Source organism: Solanum tuberosum, unplaced genomic scaffold, assembly GCF_000226075.1.
Source record: "Solanum tuberosum cultivar DM 1-3 516 R44 unplaced genomic scaffold, SolTub_3.0 scf00004, whole genome shotgun sequence".
NCBI lineage: Eukaryota > Viridiplantae > Streptophyta > Magnoliopsida > Solanales > Solanaceae > Solanum > Solanum tuberosum.
In genome coordinates, this window is record NW_006238930.1 from 2,699,171 (window position 1) to 2,718,322 (window position 19,152).

Consider the following 19,152-nt stretch of genomic DNA (forward strand, 5'->3'; position numbering starts at 1 on the left):
TCGTGTATGTCTCCTTGTTGAAATTACTCAAATACACTATCTATTAGTAATTCTATATGTAAATCATAATATTAGCTGATACATGAAAGTCATTTCCTTTGTCGACATACTAGTGGCGGCCGAAAAATAGCAATTTGAATTAACTTTAAACGGGTTAAATTATTACTTAGTGTTTAGTGTATCTTGACTCAACTCATGTTAGCCTATCTTAAAAAGTGTTGGATGGAGTACATTAACCTATCTATTGATTCAGCCCATCTTAATCCATCCCAACTTTAGTTTTCCACCCTAGCACGATATATGTTAGGGTTACCATCTAGTATGAGTACAACATCAAATCCGACAAGAAGAAATTTAAAACATTTGTTGTGTTGTGAACTTATCATGATGTATAGTGTAATCAAAATTCACTTTCTCTTGCTCTATCTACAATTTAAGTTTCTGTTTGATTGGCTGATTGACAAGCGTGTTATAAGGATGAAGAAAATTCCCTCATTTAAAAAAAAGAAAAGAAAATTGAGGTCAAAGAAGTGCTTGGTGCTAAATATATGAACTACGTTTTCGATTGGACCACTCAATTTCGAATATTATCAAACGAGTCAAGCCACCGGCTGCAAACTATTTTTGCACGCAAATTAAAAAGTGTGCAAATCTCCTTCGTCATCATTTTTACAAAGGTAAATTATAGATTTGATCAGCTATACCAATTTGTTGATTAATATGTGTTTAACTAACATTTATTTAAATTAGAAAAGTCATATTTATTACAAACTGAACAGTTTCAAAAAATATTGGCTCAGCAGATGAAATTAAACTAATGAAAGATAAGAGCATTATATTGAATCTTAATACATACTTGCACATAAAATTAATAGTCGAACACACAACTTTTGGGATTGATCCCTGGTCATTTGGGTGGATCTATTAGCTTGTACCACTAGTATAAAGCACCATTTCATATATTTTATGGGATACTATTAATTATATTTAGTTTCTATAAGTTTCTCGAGATAAATGTACATATATATACACGATTTTTTCCAAAGTAAATGGGTGCACGTGCATCCCACGTAGGTTCGCCTATGTAATATAACTTGTGAGGCAAACAATGAGGTGGGGCCTGGGAGAGTAATGGGCCTAAATGAGTTGGGTGTGGTGTCATAATGTATTGTCCGTGGTTTAGCTCGGATCAAATGATTAAAAATTCAAAATGTGCCTCAAATTTTTATTTATTAACTTCAAAATCATTCTTTGATGTTAATAAAATTTCCGATTCATAATTAAAATTAAAATTTTCTAATCTCTCCAATCATCTTATAAGTTTCCGTTAGATTTAGTTAAATTTTGACAAAAGTTTTGTGACGTTAAATAAGAAGACCAATTTTACAAGGTAACATAAGAACATTATATTCCAATATATATAACATAAAAATTACAATTATCTTATTAAGAAACATTAGATAAAGATAGATAAACATCATTAATTTAACAAACTGAAACAGTTTCGTAAAATGGCTTAGTAATGGAATGAGTAAACCTTAAATACAGCACAATTTTCGATAAGTAAATAAATTAATGTTTAGGGACGCGAAAGTAGAGTGGAAGAGGATTGTGAGGTTGTGGAGAAGAATCCCAAACAGAAAATGCACTGTTTGAATTCATCCATTTATCAGTCATTTCTGGATAATGACGATCTAAAACATCTTTTAAACTTTCTGTAGTATTCACCCATTCCAATCCTTTCTTTGTGTATGTCTCCTCGTTGTAATTGCTTGTGAAAAATCTATCTGCCTCTAACCTCCTGCAATTATTCAGATTAATTCTATAAATCAACAAGTAACTTTATTCACAAGTCCAAATACCAATTACATATATACCTTGATGCCATGAGAAGGAATATGAAAAAGGCAGTCTCAGATATGGCAAATCCTTTTATTTTTTTCTCAGCGGACATTCCAACTAACAGATCCAATTGTTCTACATCATCACCATATACTTCATCAAGTGTTTTAATAACTTCCTCATCATCCGTCAAGTCTTCCCATTTAGTGATGGGAATTTGCAACATCCTTCTACGAAATTCATTGTACCTAGCAACACTCCTTTCTCTGTCCCTATAAACTGCACGTCACATATAGTAATTGATACGATTCAGAATTCAGTAATTGATGATATTCTCTTTATCGATCGGGATAAAATAAACTTACTTTCGAGAGCTGGAAGGTCAACATGATCTGGTCTGTCAGTTCCATCAACATCTTGAGCAACAAGATCTCTCATCCACACTGGATAATTCCAAAGCTCAAGAGCTCCACATGCTTGATGTCCCATTGAAACCATTTGAGTAATAAACCCGATTTTAGATAAATTCTTCGCTCCTTTACCTCCAATTAAATCTTCCATTGGGATTCTGTAATTATATTACTCCACTTATTAGGTAAAATAATTACAGTTTTGTATACACAATAATATATATATATGACTTACTCGTTAGTCAAAGGGAGAGATTTATTTGGTCCAGAAGTTGTATCTATATTTCTTAACTGAAGTTTATCAGGTAAGAGTTGATGCATTCTATAGACACTCACAAATTCTTCAGTTAAGGAATAAGGCACTCCATGATTTTCAGGTTTTTTCATTCCCACTAAACCACCCAAAATGGCACCTCCAACGTGCCCAAATGTATCTTTAAATTTCTTCCCTAACAATCCATACCTGTACGTCCAAATATATAGTCATTAATTAAGTACAAAGTTAGAAATAACTAATTTGTATGAGAATATATATTAACCAATTGGCCCGCATTGCTGCTAATAAGGTGTCCGTTTTGAGAAGCTCCACAGTCCAATCTATGGTGTGAACTTTTGCTATAACAGCAGAAGTCACCAGTCTTGCATGACGATACAAGACCTCATCCTCCAATTCTGGATATTCTTTCTGCAACATTATTATTGAAAATTAATTATAATAAAAGTATATATGATGAAATCTTGGATCCGTCTTTGAGTACTCGTACGTACCTTCAAGGCATCACAAACAAGATTATGCTCTTGTACAAATAGCGCCTGCAGTGACAAAAGTCCAGCCCAAGTATTGCGAACATCACCAGAGATGATTTTTCCATTTTCATCTTGTTCAAGGAGTCCATTTTCTGATAGTTTCAATTTTCCGTCTTTAAATGTCCTTACTTTCTTCAAGATCTCTACGTCGCTCCCATAAATAGCACTTCCATCCCTTCATGTACACGCAAAAATTACTTAACGGCTAAATACATATAAAAATTATGTAGTATACTATATTTATGAAATATTAATTCTTACCACCAAGGGGTACGCCTATTCAAGTAACCCGTTTTAATTTCGTAAAAGCCGGTAGGAGTTTCTTTTGATTTGTAAAACTTAAAGGACTTGAGAGGACATTGACTTGCAACTTCTTCAGGTGCCCTAAGCTCCTCAATCTTATGGTAACAAACAATTAAAATAGTACATTATTTTTCCAATTAAGAAAACTTTGTCATTATTAATTAAATTGGTTCGATCGGGAATTATATATACCTGTTGAGTATCTTCTAAATGATCGATCCAATCATGAATCATAAATTGTATCCATGAGGCAGCTATCATGTTAAATTGTTTTCCTGTGTCTATGAATTTTCTGCGTGCTAGCAGCTTTGTTGCCACTACCATTGGATCCGGATTCTTTAACTGCATGCATTTTACAAATTTTTATTTGAAAACACCACATTCATTAAGATGACAACTCGCCTTTTTTTAAAAATAAAATAAAATAATAATTTAAGTTCTAATTTTAAGAGGTAAACATAAATATCTACAAGTCAATATTACATGGTGTTATTATAATATATTACATCGTTTAGTACCCAAAAAAATCATTATCAAGGAAAGGAGCAGCTTCGTTTTCATATATATAAAAAGTGACGTACGGTTCATAAAAAGTAAGATTAATCATACTTAAAAAGAAATGTTACCTACTACACGATAGGTGATAGCTAGTGTAGAAATTATATATAAGTATTAACACGACCATCATAAACATATGGACTTTGATTATGATTAATTAATTTATGATAACATTAAACGAAAGGGTAAGAAGCAGTGTTATTAAGTACCTTGTCATGTTGATCAACAGGCATCATATTCCTCCCAAAGAAAGAAAATTCACTTCCTGCTCCTTCATTGAAAGGATCATTATATTTTCCATCTGCAGTTCTATAAGGGAAGTCCCCGGGATTTGATCGGACTCCGGTAGGTGTTCTACCGACGTTGATCAAATTATATTCCTGATTAAGATGCCGACGAAGTGCAAGATAAACTAGCCCCAAAAACACCGGTACTCGGTGCCACAAGTTATGTTTATCAACGATATGAACTATCTGTATGTTGATCGTCACGTTTAAGAGAATATGGTTAATAATATGATTTTATCTAGAATATTCTTTCTTTCATCAGACACATCTTTGTATGAAAAGTTATAATAATTGAAGAAACACGTTTTTAAAACAACATATATATGAAGCGTTAAGTGATTAATTATATGGTAATCAATAATTAGGGCATCAGAAAGATAAAATGATTACCAGAAATGAAAGTTTGTCGCGGAGATTCATTTTGTCAAGTATCTGATGAAAATCTTTGTGGATGAAACCACGAAGAGGGGAGAACAAGAGATTCTTGAGCATAATCATAGTCATGTTTCCTAGTTTATATGATAGTAATTAAAAAGAACAATACAATTGTATGTAATGTGATGTTCTATATACGCTTTTTAGTATATATGAAGGCAACTCCTCACTATATATAGAGATAAGTAACAGATGCACAAGGCACGATTGCCCCCCCCCCCCCCCCCCTCCCCCCCCCCCCCCTACACACACACACCCACACCCAAAACCCCATGATCGAGAAATTTAATGATTCCAACTACCCATGAAAATTGGTATGTTACACATTTTGTAAATTTCACATGGCTCTTAATAATTATAGAACAATTTTTTTTTTATGATCGAGAAAATTGATGATTCCAACTACGCAAGAGAATCTGTGAATAAAGCATCTATCTTTCTATCCTTTTTACTTAAAATTAAACTCAATTTATACAATAAGATTCAAACTCGTGAGATGAATGCACGTATGTTACATCCAAACTTGTACTACTTTTGCAATTAAATCGAAGCTAAGTCAGTGTCGAAGCCATGATTTCACGAATAAATTTAAAATATATAAAAAAATCAATAAACACACGATAAAATCAAAAAAATTCAACGTCTATATATATTGTAAGTTTTTAGCAAAGACGCCACCCCCACCCAAAAAAAATAAAAAAATCCATGTTAGATATGGTCCTTTGACAATTCTATTGTTTTGCCAAATTAAATGAAGCAAATCAACTTGAAATTTGCATTTGACGAATGTATGAGATTTTTTTAAGTACGTAAGTACCCTTCTTCAAAATTCTTGGGTTCAAATTGTAAATGCAGAAATTATTGATAAGTAGAGCTTTTCCCTTAATTCATGGTGTGAAATTTAATTAGTCGAACTAGTTAATTTTAAATATCATATGATTATATTACAAGATACAAATAGTTAGTTGAATTCACTGTTTACTTTTCTAGTTGATATACATAGATTATATATTGACTATATCATCTATTTTTATTTTGATCGATTGGATGAACCGCTATTTAGGTTGAATTTTTAAGAAAATTGTAGAAAAGTATCGCACATCATGAGTTAGTCAAGGCAGGCAGCTAGCTAGGTTAACTCTAAAACTATTTTTTACATTCATATTCAAAGTGACCTAATCTGCTTTGTCATCATTTAAATATGGAAGTGTCAAATGTGAACAACGATTGAATGTACGTAATCAAAAATTTTAAAATTACATAAGTAGCAGTTTAAAATTGTGTAACTTGGAAAAAAATAACATATAGAAATGATATCGTGTCGTGTGACTTTGTACACTTTCTAACTACCCAGTAAATGTTTTTATATGCTGCAGTTTCAACTACGCCATGTAGGTACTGATTATATCATAAACATTTAGTTTAGACAATAATTAGATTTATAGCACCAAAAACTAGATCTATTAAATTGTCACGTATTGTGGGATTCACTTGTGATGGATTGAACTGCCCATTCCAGCATTGGTATGAGCAAATTGTTTAAATTATAAATATGGAATAAAAAATGTGTCATGATCAATAAGGGTTGTGATAGAATGGTAAATACCCCTTCATTCTTAACTAGAGGTTTCGGTTTCGAGTTCCCTGGGTATAGAGTCACTTTTCTCATGAGCACATTACCACCAATGTGGATACCGAATACCGAATAACATAAAAAACGTATCATGAAATGATAATAGAGTTGAAGTATAGTAGTAGAGATCGGTCCAGCCTAATTTAACCAATCACATTTGCTTGATTATTTTCCTACCAATATACTCTATCCTTCCTTATTTAATTGTCAAATATTTTTTAATTTGATTTCCCTTTTTACTTGTCATTTTTTCACAAACCAAGAAAGGGTAATTTTCTTCCTATTATACCCTTAATTTATTAACATTGAGTTAATGTTTTTGAAAAATGTAGTGAGTAAATATGTTTAAGACTCTATCAATTAATAGGGGTAAATTGATAAATTTACTATACCAATAATTGTTTTCTTAATAAGTGTACCCCCTCCATCCCTTTTTATATATCAAATTTTGATTTGGCACACCTATTAAAATTTTATGACTTTTTTTTTATAAGAGATCTGAAAATGCCATTTCTTCTATTCCATTTGTAATGGTCAACGATCCCAATTCCTCCTAAGAAATTTCTTTCAGAAATCAACAAATATAAATGGAGTATATTAAATTATATGGGATGAAGAGTAAAATTATAGGAATTTCGTATTAATTTGAATAACAAACCAAAGAATTTGAATACATCGGTATCTAAAGTTTTCAATACCAATCAGAGTACAAGAATGGTCTCAAGTCTCAACTCTCAAGTTTGGAGTGGAAACCAATAAGAAAATTATATTATCATTAAATTAATCTTCTAAAAGTACTTAACTAGTCATTTAATTATCTTCTTCACAACTAATCCTCCCACGTTTGGATTTCATTAATTTAATTTATGGTGGCACAATGAGAATTTTGATCTTACACGTATGAATTGTTTGAAATTTTCCTTGTCAATCGTATCCAATTAAAAATTGACACTAGTAGTAATACATAGCTTATTTTTCTTGAAGAAAAAAAAACATTGACACATTTTAATTAATTAGGGCTGTTCGTGGTTCGGTTTGGATTGGTTATTAGTTAAAATCAAAATCAAAATCAAATCAATCTAGTCAGTTTTTTAAATATCTAAAACCAAACCAAATCAAACGAAAAAAATAACCGTCGGTTTGATTCGGTTTGGTGCCCTTTTTCTTGTTTTTTTCAGTTTGAAAGTAATAAATTTTTGAGGACATACGTATCTTGATAGACACAAACACCTAGTACATGAGCAATCCACTGAAAAACTATTGTCGGTTCAATTAAGCAATTAAACAATACTAAAGTTATCATTACACGAACAAAGTGATTCAATTAAGAGAGGGTGTAATTATCTTATGAAAGGTATGGTAGGTAAAGACTAAAGTAATGAATTTTGATGGACTTGGACTTATGATTGTAATAGATGGACTAAAATTTAAGTGTTGGGTTTGAGAAAATGGTAAATTAAAGACTTAAGTTACTTAAAATTTAACAAAATATTTATATTTTATTTATGAATAATATATAAATAATTATAAAATTTATATATATAATTTATCGGTTCGGTTTGGTTATTTTTGCAGTTATTTTTTAGTAAAATCAAAACCAAACCAAATAGTATCGATTTTTCAAAATTTAAAACCAAACCTAACCAAATCAAACCAAATATCGATTTTTTTAATCGGTTGATTCGAATTGCGGTTCAATTTAATTTATTAACCATAATCATGAACAACCCTAATTTTAATCATAATTTATGTAAAAAAAGTTTCATTTTTAATTACGGTTGCTTTAGGTAGCATTAAAGATTGGATGGATGGGAAAAATGATATTTACTTGTTCAAAATTTGTAACATGGTGTTTACACATTGAATATTTATGGCTGGTTGATTCAAATACTGGATAAAATTCTATGATCTCATTTAATATTTTAAACTTTGAATTAATAAAAGGTTGTCACTTTCACTTATTATTTGTAATCTTTTCTTTTAATCTTTTGAATGAGTAAAAGATAAATGAAGTCAACTATGACATTTCTATTTCCACTTTCTTAATTATTTAGTGAATGATTCAATCAATAAAAAAAAAAAAAATTAGTTTCTTGTACAAGCAAGTAACTAGTACGACTAGGTACTCATTTCATTTTAAATATAGAAATAATTTACATGGTAAATAAACTACTAAAATTTTAAGTTGGCGATATTTTAAATATTGAAAATTAAGTAACCCGTATAAATTATAAAATTAGATAGCCGTCTTTAAAATAATAAACGGTTGACTATATCAGATATGATTTCAAATATCTCATATAATTCTAAAAGATTCAGGACAGTATTCTACTTTAAATATGTAGAATCACATTATTGATATTGTGCTAAAATCATGCTTGTATTTGTGGATATCTATATATGGATAATGGATAGTTTAGCGATTGTAAATGATAGGAATACATAATATTTGTCAACTCCTTTGATTCATGATTTATCAAGTGCTATCAAAAACCAAATAATAATAACTACTCCCTCTGTCCTAATTTATGTGACATTTTTCATTTTTTGAGAGTCAAACAATTTAAGTTTGACCGGGAATTTGCACATGAAATCTTCAAAAAAAAATTAAATGAAATTTATATATTTGTAAACTATGTAAAAAGTACTTTAAGTCACAAGAATTGATAATTCAAAATGTTTAAAAGATCTATGAAAAATTTACGATCAAAGTTAGACTTATTTGAATCTCGAAATCTGAAAAGTGCCACATAAAATGGGACGGAGGAAGTATTTTTTTAAAAGTCAAAATTTCCAATGTTTTATTAAAAAGCACCAAATGGGAAATATTTTGAAAATAGGCGTGCCAAAGTGTACCCCTTATGTTCTCTGAAATAGATAATATCTAAAAAAAATAGTCACGAAATTGACGTTTCATCACTTTTGTGTACAATATTATTATTATAAAAGTATTTTAATATTTAAATGGAGTATAACAATAGACTTATAAATGATTTTCTTAATTGAATTTAAATTAAGAATGACTGTTACGTAAATCCTCCTAGACTCATAGGCAGGGGCGGTTCTACGGCTTTGAAGAAAAAAAGCAATTGCCATAGGCCCAAATTTTGAGGGGCCTCAATTAAGAAAAAAGGTATTCTTTTAAAAAAATATCGGGTATTATTTGTAGAAAATAATTTTTTTCATAAAAGAGCAAAGAAGTAATAGAAGTTTGACAAATTATGAGTACTATATCTCAAGAAAACTTAAATAATGATTGGCTATAATAAACTTCATAAAAAATATATATTCGAATTTGATTTTTGACCACCAATTTATTAGAGCCGCCCTGCCGATAGGGTAGTAAGTAAACATTATTTGGTGAACGTGGAAAAGGTGGTTCAAGAATTGACAAATTTATTTCATATATATAGGAACACGTCAAAGAGTTTGAAGAGTATGTGATAAATTTCTTATGATCTAATCAAATTCAAGGAAAACAGTAATGGAGAAAACTGAAAAATAGCTTGAAGAAAGAGAGAAGAAGTAGGAGAATAAGAGAATCACGAGAATCTACATTCTATCAAATGTTCTGATTGAAGACTGAAAAGATAATTCTTCACACTATATATGTGTGACTTTGTAGACTTACAACCAATTCTAACAAACTCACGTGCCTAGTCCATGACTCTAACTGACTAACTAACTGATTTTTTAACCAACTCTATTAGCATTAATCTGGGCATTTATTTGTAACTCAATACTCCCCCTCAAGGTGGAGGGTGGAAGACATCTAACACACCCAACTTGGACAGTAGCTCATCATGTTGTCCTGCACCAAGTCCTTTGGTTAAGAGGTCAGCCAGTTGCAACCTAGAACAGAGATACTGTGGAGCAATAAAACCAGATTTCACCCTCTCTCGAATGAAGTGACAATCAATTTCAATGTGCTTTGTCTTCTCATGGAAAATGGGATTTGCTGCTATCTGAATGGCAGCCTTGCTATCAGAAAATACTTTTATGGGCATGGTGATAGATACACCCAGCTCCTTCAACAGACCGGCCAACCAGATTAATTCTGCAAGTACATCAGCCATACTTCGATATTCAGCTTCAGCTGAACTCCTACTTACTGTTTGTTGCTTCTTCGATTTCCAAGAGATTAGAGAGTCCCCAAGCTTGACCACATAACCAGTAACAGATCTCCTGGTATTTGGACAAGAAGCCCAGTCTGAATCACAATATCCAGTTAATTCCGTGATATTTCCTCTTTTCAACAGTACACCAAGACCGGGTGATTTCTTCACATATCTTATGATTCTAAGAGCTGCTTCCCAGTGTGATACCTTTGGTTGTTGCATGAATTGACTCAAGACCTGTACACCAAAGCAAATGTCAGGCCTTGTAATTGTCAAATAAAGCAGCTTGCTAACCAACTTTTGGTATGCCGTAATGTCATCAAATTCTGGATCATCAGTCGCACCAATTTGTTTGTCATAATCCAAGCTAGTAAACTTGTGATTGAATTCCAATGGGGTGCTGGCAGGCATAGCACCACTAAGACCAGCATCTGAAATGAGTTGTAAAGCATATTTTCTTTGATTTAGTAAGATTCCTTTCCTAGATTTAAGAACTTCAATTCCAAGAAAGTATCTTAAATCTCCTAAATCCTTAATTCTGAAATGTTGATGTAATGTCAACTTTGCTTCCTTGATCAGATCCCCACTGCTTCCAGTAATAAGAAGATCATCAACATAAACTAAGATAACAACAACGTGAGCACCTTGTCTTTTGGTAAATAAAGAATGGTCATGCATGCTTTGAGAATAACCAGAATGTAAGAGAGCATCTGTAAGCTTGATGTTCCACTGTCTAGACGCCTGTTTAAGGCCATAAAGTGACTTCTCCAATTTACAAACCTTGTTCTCCCCCTGTCGATGGAATCCCTGAGGGAGTTCCATATAGACATCTTCATGTAAATCTCCTTGTAGGAAAGCATTATTGACATCCATTTGGAAAAGACTCCACCTATTAGAAGCATCAATACTAATCAAGGTCCTTACTGCTACCATCTTAGCCACAGGTGAGAAGGTTTCATGATAATCAAGTCCCTCTCTTTGTGTGTAACCCTTGGCCACAAGCCTAGCTTTGAATCTGTCTATTTCACCATTGGATTTATACTTTATTTTGTACACCCACTTGGACCCTATAGCTTTCTCTCCCTTAGGCAGATCCACAATAGTCCAAGTATTGTTATCTTCTAAAGCGAAAATTTCCTGCTGCATTGCTGTCATCCATCGCTCATCCTATGATGTTTCCATAAAAGATTAAGGTTCAGTGATACTGGAGAAAGCACTGAGATAACTTTGATATTTACAAGGAAGATGGACATAGCTAACATGATTAGTGATGGAATAAGGATTGAACTTAGAGGGAACAACATAGTCCTTAGTCCAAATGGGAGGTTTAGAAGATCTGGTAGTCCTCCTTTGACCTGAGACTTGAGGAGGAAGTGGATTACTATAAGGAGTATCTTCAACCAGTCCAAGCTCCTCACTTTGATCCACATGAATGTCGGAGTCGAGTCTTGGTCCAACCATATCTGTGGACTCATGATTAAGAACTACACTATCAGGAGTGGAATTATCACCTTCAGATGAAATCACAGGATCATCATAATGCTCCATATCCTTCTTGACAATATCTGCATCATTAACAAATGGTGAAAGTAATGGTAAATGAGCATCTTCTGCCTGAATTCCCTTGAAAGGGAAGATATGTTCTTTGAAGGTCACATCCCTGCTAATAAAAACAGCCTTGGTTTCCCAATCTAACAGTCTATATCCCTTTTGTGTGGAGGAGTAGCCTAACAACACACCTTGTTTAGCTCTTGCTGAAAACTTATCTCCCTTTGGCAAAACATTTGCAAAGCATAGACATCCAAACACCTTAAGATGCTCAATGAAAGGAGTTTTCCCATGTAATAATTCAAAAGGTGATTTTCCATTCAAGACAGGTGTAGGTAGCCGATTAATTAAATACACAGCTGTTTTCACACGTTCACCCCAGAACCTTCCTGGAATGCTTGATTGCAACTTCAATGCTCTTCCCATTTCTAATATATGCCTGTGTTTTCTCTCAACTACACCATTTTGTTGAGGTGTATAAGGACAACTACTTTGGTGAATAATGCCAGAATTAAGCAACAACTCATTCACTTGTCTGTTAAAAAACTCTGTTCCATTGTCTGATCTCAAAATCTTTATTCCAATGCCAAATTGATTACAAATAATAGAAATGAAATTTTTCAAGACAACTACAACATCTCTCTTGGATTGTAAAAGAGTGATCCAAGTAAATCTACTATAGTCATCAACAACAGTTACAAAGTAATGTTTTCTATCATATGTGGACTGCTTGTGAGGACCCCAAATATCTAAGTGCACAAGATCAAACATGTTATATGATTGTGAACTACTAAGGGGAAATTTCAACCTGCATTGTTTAGCTAAAGGACATATCATACAGTCTTGTTGAGTACCTATACCAACTTTATTCTTCAAATAAGGGATGTGGTTCATGGATCCCACAGAAGCATGTCCTAGTCTATAATGTCATAGTGTGTGATCAGCTTTGTCTCCCACTACTGCTCCAATGACAGGTTCAGTGTGCTTCTTTAGTATATAGAGTCCTTCTTTCTCTCTACCAATCCCAATCACCTTCCCATTTGAAAGGTCCTGCACCACACATATGTCTGGATAAAAGCAAACAAAACAGTTGAGATCCTTGGTAAGCTTAGACACTGATAACAGATTAAACTTAAAATTATGGAACATGTAGTACATTCTTCAAACAGAAACCTCCTAAAATCATAGCATCTCCTGTGTGTTTTACTTGAGTTCTGCTCCCTGTTGGAGTTTGGACTTTATCACAACTAGGATCAGACACTTTCTTCATTTCTCGCAACACTTTCGCATTATGTGTTATATGATGGGAAGCACCTGAGTCCACAATCCATTCTACAGCTTCATAACTACTTTGGACAAAAATCATACCTGCTGCATCAGTCCTGCAGTTTCCTGTTGGTGTTGGTGGCAACATGCTCAACAATTGATCACACTGCTCTCTGGTGAAGAATGCTCCATGTGATGTTGATGATCCTGAGCTGTTACCTGTCTTCATTGTGGAATTGTTGGCATAAGGTGTAGATCCTTCATGATGTACCTTCCTCTTGTTTTTGAAGTCTGCAGGAAATCTAACGATTCTATAACAAGTATCTTTCATATGTCCTTTGTATCCACAGTGCTCGCAAACCATTCCTGCTCTTCTCGTTTGAAAACTTGATTGATTTTGGTGATTGTGTGCATTTGGAGGCCTGTGGTTTTGTTGTCCAGTTGTACCTGAGAAGCGTTGATGTGGAGGAAATTGAGAATTCCTTCCAGCAAGCATAGTCATCGGTTCCTGTCCTCCTTCAGTCATTCCTAGTTTCCTTTGGCTTTCTTCTTGTATTGCTGTTGCATACGCTTGATTCACACTCGGAACAGAGGAACTAAGCAATATGTTGCTTCGCACTTGAGCAAAGCTATCGTTTAATCCTACCAGAAATTGTAGTAATCGTTGTTGTTTCACGTGTTCCATGTGAGGTCTAGACTCCACACAATCACATGACGGATTTGGGACCATTACATCCAGTTCGTCCCATAGATCTCGCATTTTGGAGTAGTAAACAGTTACTGAATCTGTACCTTGAGTTAACATGCCGATTTCTTTCCACAGATAGAAAATCCTGGTTAAATTCGACTTGTTAAATCGTTCCTTGAAAACTTCCCAGATCCTCTTCGAACTTGCAGCATAGACAATGCTCGTCATAAATTCAGGTGCTACAGTAGCACTGATCCACGATAGAACCACAGCATCACATCTTTCCCATTTTGAGACTAAAATACCTTTGTACGCAGACTTCACACAAGTGCCATCCACAAATCCAAGTTTGTTTTTGACTAGTAGTGCGAGTCGCATAGATCTGCTCCAAATTCCATAATTCTCTGGTCCAGTGAGCTTAATCGGAATCAAAGCTGCTCCTGGAACATCTGACGCATGTAGATGAAGTGGATGATTGTGATCTGTTTGTGGATCTTCCTCTGCCTGCGAATTCTGTGTTTCTGTCATCGCTGCTCTAACTCAATCAATGAAATTGATTCTACTAGATCCTTATCGCAACCAAAAGCTCTGATACCATGATAAATTTCTTATGATCTAATCAAATTCAAGGAAAACAGTAAAAGCTAACTCAGATACATAATATGTAACTCGGATACATTATAAAATAAATCGGATACATAATATGTAGCTCGAATGTATTAAATACTGGCTTGGATACATTAATATGTAGCTCGGATATATTTAAAAAAATAATGGATTTTAGAGGTTTTTAGAAATAGAAGGGGATATTGGAAATAAAGGAAACATAAGACGTGTATTTCAGTAATTTTTCCTAGAATATATCAACAAAAAATAAAGAGAAAATGTCTACTAGTATTTCCTATTTTAATTTCATATAGTATATGAATAATGTAAAACTAATTAAGATTAATTTAAATGAAACAACATTTTCCGAAAAAATTCATACAATTAATCTCAACTTTGTAGCTCGTCAATTATGATTTAATAATGAGTAAATTTTAGGTTTAGCGAACATAAAAATCATATTTGTATGCTATAACTATAGTTTGCATAATTGCGCTCCATAACAAATTTTATGTTTGAACTTTGATATGGCTATTAATCTGTATATTTCGGTATACATATACATAAAAAATCTGTATTTGTATATTTTGGTATATATATACATAAAATCTGTATTGTTATATTTCGGTATACATATACATAAAAAAATTGTATTTGCATATTTCGGTATACATATACATAAAAAATCTGTATTTGTATATTTTGGTATATATATACATAAAAATCTGTATTTGTATATTTCGGTATACATATACATAAAAAATTGTATATGTATATGTAAATGTATTTTGTATATATGTTTTTTTGTTGTAATTTTCAGTCGTATATGTATATCATGTGTATTATATGTATTTAAAAATAAATCTGTATATGTAACTGTATTTTTGTATACAGATATATTTGTATACAAATCTCTCTCTCTTTATACAAACACAAATTATACATTGTATTTTGTATAATATATGTTTGTATAAAGCAAGAAAGAGAGAAAGGCAAAAGAGAACTCGGTAGGGGAAGATTTGTATTGTATAATTATAAGTGTATAGGACGAAAAGTGAGAGAGGCGAGGGAGAGACTAGCGAGAGTGGCGAACGAATTCGCTGGGGAGAGAGGACAATGATAACTGTTTGCTACGGGTTATAATTAAATCAAACTGTGGTTATAACATTTAATTTGAATTAATAGTTTTCTACTTTATACAATTTTCTCTTTAATAATGGAAGTGGGCCTTCATAAATAATGGGCCCAAATGAGTTTGGAATGTAAATCGTGGTTCTAGACGCATAGTTTGGTTAGATTATTTATATGAAAATCTTATCATATAGCTTTGCTTGCTTAAATTATCGCAATTATCAGAAAGGAATCTGGCACAAGAGGAGGAACTTGAGGTGAAAGACTTCATCATAAATGGACTGTGGGATGAAGGAAAGCTAAGAAATTTAGTATCTGAGGAGATGGTTGAGCATATAATCCTAAACATCAGACCTAAAACATCGGAGGCTGTCATTGATAAAGCGTGGTGGAGTGGTAACTCGACTGGTCTTTTTACTGTTAAATCAGCCTACCATAGAGTGAGAGGCAGAAAAGCAGAAGAGGATTGGAGAAGGTACATGTGGATTAAAGGAATGTCTATCAAGATTAGTTTTTTCCTGTGAAGGGTATGGAGGAGGAAAATAGCTACTGATGATAATATTAAGAAGATGAAAATACCAGTGGTGTCCAAATGTTATTGCTGCAAGAAAGGGGAAATGGAAACAATGACTCACCTTTTACTAACAGCTCCCATAGCCCAAAAGCTATGGAAGCAATTTGCTTCATGTGCAGGTATTATTATAAATGGCTTAAATCTACAAGAAGTCATTTTCAAATGGTGGGAACACGAGGCGCCTAATAAGTTACAACAAATTCTGAAAGTTGTACCAGCAGTCATTATGTGGGAATTATGGAAGCGGAGAAATTCTTATAGACATGGAAAGGAAGTAACTTATAACAATATGTATTATCAGTGTCAATTGATATTATATCAGTTAGTAAGGACTAAATTTCCATGGATTAAAGAAATGCCCTCCCACTGGCAACAGATAGTAGACACTTTGCAGAATTACAAACCAACATTACATTACCAAGTGGTCAGATGGACGAAACCAAGTGACGGGTGGGTGACATGCAATACTGATGGAGCCAGTAAAGGGAATCCAGGGATGAGCTCATACGGATACTGTATAAGGGACATGAATGAAGATCTTATATATGCAGAGGCTCACAGAATAGGTGAAACCACCAACATGGAAGCAGAGGTAACAGCGGTATGGAAGGCCTTACATTTTTGTTTGGCAAAAGATTTAAAGCAAGTGAGACTGGAAACAGACTCACTAGCCTTAAAAAACATGATTAAGGGGAGCTGGAGACTTCCATGGGAGATCGTTGAGAAAGTGGAAGAGATTCAGGAAATCATGCAGTAAATAAATGTACAAGTTTGGCATGTTTTTAGAAAAGCGAATCAGTTAGCGGATTTCATAGCAAATACGGCGATAAATACAGAAAATAAACAGGTTTTTCAGTACTTTCATCAACTGCCAAGTTTAGGTAAAAAACTTCTTAATATTGATAAACATCAGGTCCCATCAATTAGGATCAAAACAAGGAAAATATACATCAATAACAACAGTCAGCATGTTTAGTTACAACATTGAAGCCACAGGGTTCCACAACTATACTGTATACAAGGGAGATTCTATCTATTTTTGGAGCAAAAATGCTGCACAGGAAATACTCCTAAGCTATGACAGCCAACAAAAATCGATACAGGGACCAACAAAAGTTGAGAGTCAAGGAGCCATATTTGAATCTAAAGCGAGCTACCAGTTGAAAATCGAGACACAGAAACACGGGAGCAAACCGATCTACTCCTATTCGGCTTCAATTGGAAAACACAAGGTGTCAGAAACACAAATAGGGTTGAAAATAATAAAGAGTTTGAAAAAAGCATACATAGATCTGCAAAGCTGAAAAGCAAGGCTCTCACTCCCTGTCAACCTCGGCATGAACCATATCGAAGAGTACACCTGTAAGAAAGAAGATTTCAGTTTAAGAGGAGAGACGGGGACAAAATAAGGGAAGGAAACACAAACCTTTTGGAAGCTGAAGATTTACACAACATGATGATCATGAAGGAGGTTGACTGGTTGAGCACCCACAGATGAAAAATCAAAGTTGATGAACTCCATTGAGCTCATCTTCAAACGGTGGACAGAGAGAGTGAAATGAGGAAGAGGAAGAAGTGGAAAGAGCCAAATGAACAAATTAGGAAACCTTACTTTATGGGTCTTGTATGAATAACCTGATGGGCTGTTGGGCCGTTCAGGGATTTACTTTGTATGGTGGATTTTTTGGCCTTTTTAAGGCATAAATAAAATGGACTACATGTCCAAATTAATTTTTTTTTTCAAAAAAAAATAAAAAATAAAAAATAATCTTAGTTTCTGTTCGGTTCAGTTAAGTTTCAATAGTTATTTTAAAGAAGACTCATGTTACAAGAATTCTCGCTACCTTAAAACATGAAACTTCTTGTTTCACCAGATGTCCGGAGCACGCATTGGAGCTCTAATTAAATTCTAATCGTCCACTATTTGGGGGTGGCGGTCCCAACAATTTTTTTTTATACCCCGAGCTTGTATTCAAGACCTTAAGATGAGACAGTTGTCACACCCCTTTTCGCACACAGCGGTGGAAGGGTTTTTCCAATTTAAGTGACGTTATTAATTTAGGGATTATTTTTATTTTTCGTTTCAGAGTCGCCACTTGGAATTGAGTTGTGGTGTTCCAAGTCACCTTTTCAAATCCCTAATCAATAAGAAATGACTTTTAGTTTTGGTCTACGAACTAAAAATTCGGGTAAGGAATTCTGTTGACCGAGGGGAAGGTATTAGGCATCCCTCGAGTCCCGTGGTTCTAGCACGGTCGCTTTTATTGACTTATACTTATTTTAATATGTTTTTGGATAATTTGTGTCTAAGGTCATGATTCACTTTTTTTTTTAATTGTTGAATTTTTATTAGTCTTAAACCGGATGCATAACTGCATTCTCGATCTTGACATTTTAGAGACATGACGTCTTCCCCTCTCGAGTGCATCACCTAATATTCTCAGTTTACAAATATTCGTTTAAATTTAATAAATTTGACCATTAAAATAATTTGTCCAAGGTGCATAGAGTTTCTTTTAAGTGTTTCAAAGAAAGATGTGTAACCACATTCTTAATTGAAACTGACCTTTGAAATGGATCATATATTTTAATATTTTACCTATTACTAAAAAGTTTAAATGTATTATTAGTAATTAAACTACCTCTACTGTTTATATTTATAAACACTATTTACATAATAAAAGTCTAAAATCTTAAACAAATATAAAGTTATTTCATATTAAAATTCGACATAGATGCATTTATATTTTTAGTTTACTTACAAGTTATGACAAAAGACAATTAAATTAAAAAGTAAAAATTTGCAACTCTCTCATCTCTTAATTTTTCTAAAAATAAACATTTTAAATAAAGTTGACTAAACAAACTATTAGAATAATTCTTTTAGACATTTAATTGATTTTGGATTGGACACAAGAGGTACTTAATTGATAACAACATATGATA

At 33.1% G+C, this 19,152-nt stretch overlaps 1 protein-coding gene across 1 annotated transcript; it reads right to left on the reverse strand.

Annotated features, from left to right (window-relative positions):
- Window positions 1–1,455: 1,455 nt before the first annotated feature.
- On the reverse strand, window positions 1,456–4,772 carry LOC102583448 (alpha-dioxygenase 1-like). The gene is made up of 10 exons (XM_006338473.2): window positions 4,598–4,772; window positions 4,130–4,393; window positions 3,555–3,704; window positions 3,321–3,457; window positions 3,021–3,234; window positions 2,792–2,937; window positions 2,488–2,715; window positions 2,208–2,410; window positions 1,878–2,121; window positions 1,456–1,801 (listed from the first exon to the last, which is right to left on the reverse strand). Exons 1-10 carry the CDS (start codon window positions 4,709–4,711, stop codon window positions 1,573–1,575), a joined length of 1,929 nt encoding a protein of 642 aa, XP_006338535.1. The 5' UTR covers window positions 4,712–4,772; the 3' UTR covers window positions 1,456–1,572.
- Between the last annotated feature and the right edge of the window lie 14,380 nt (window positions 4,773–19,152).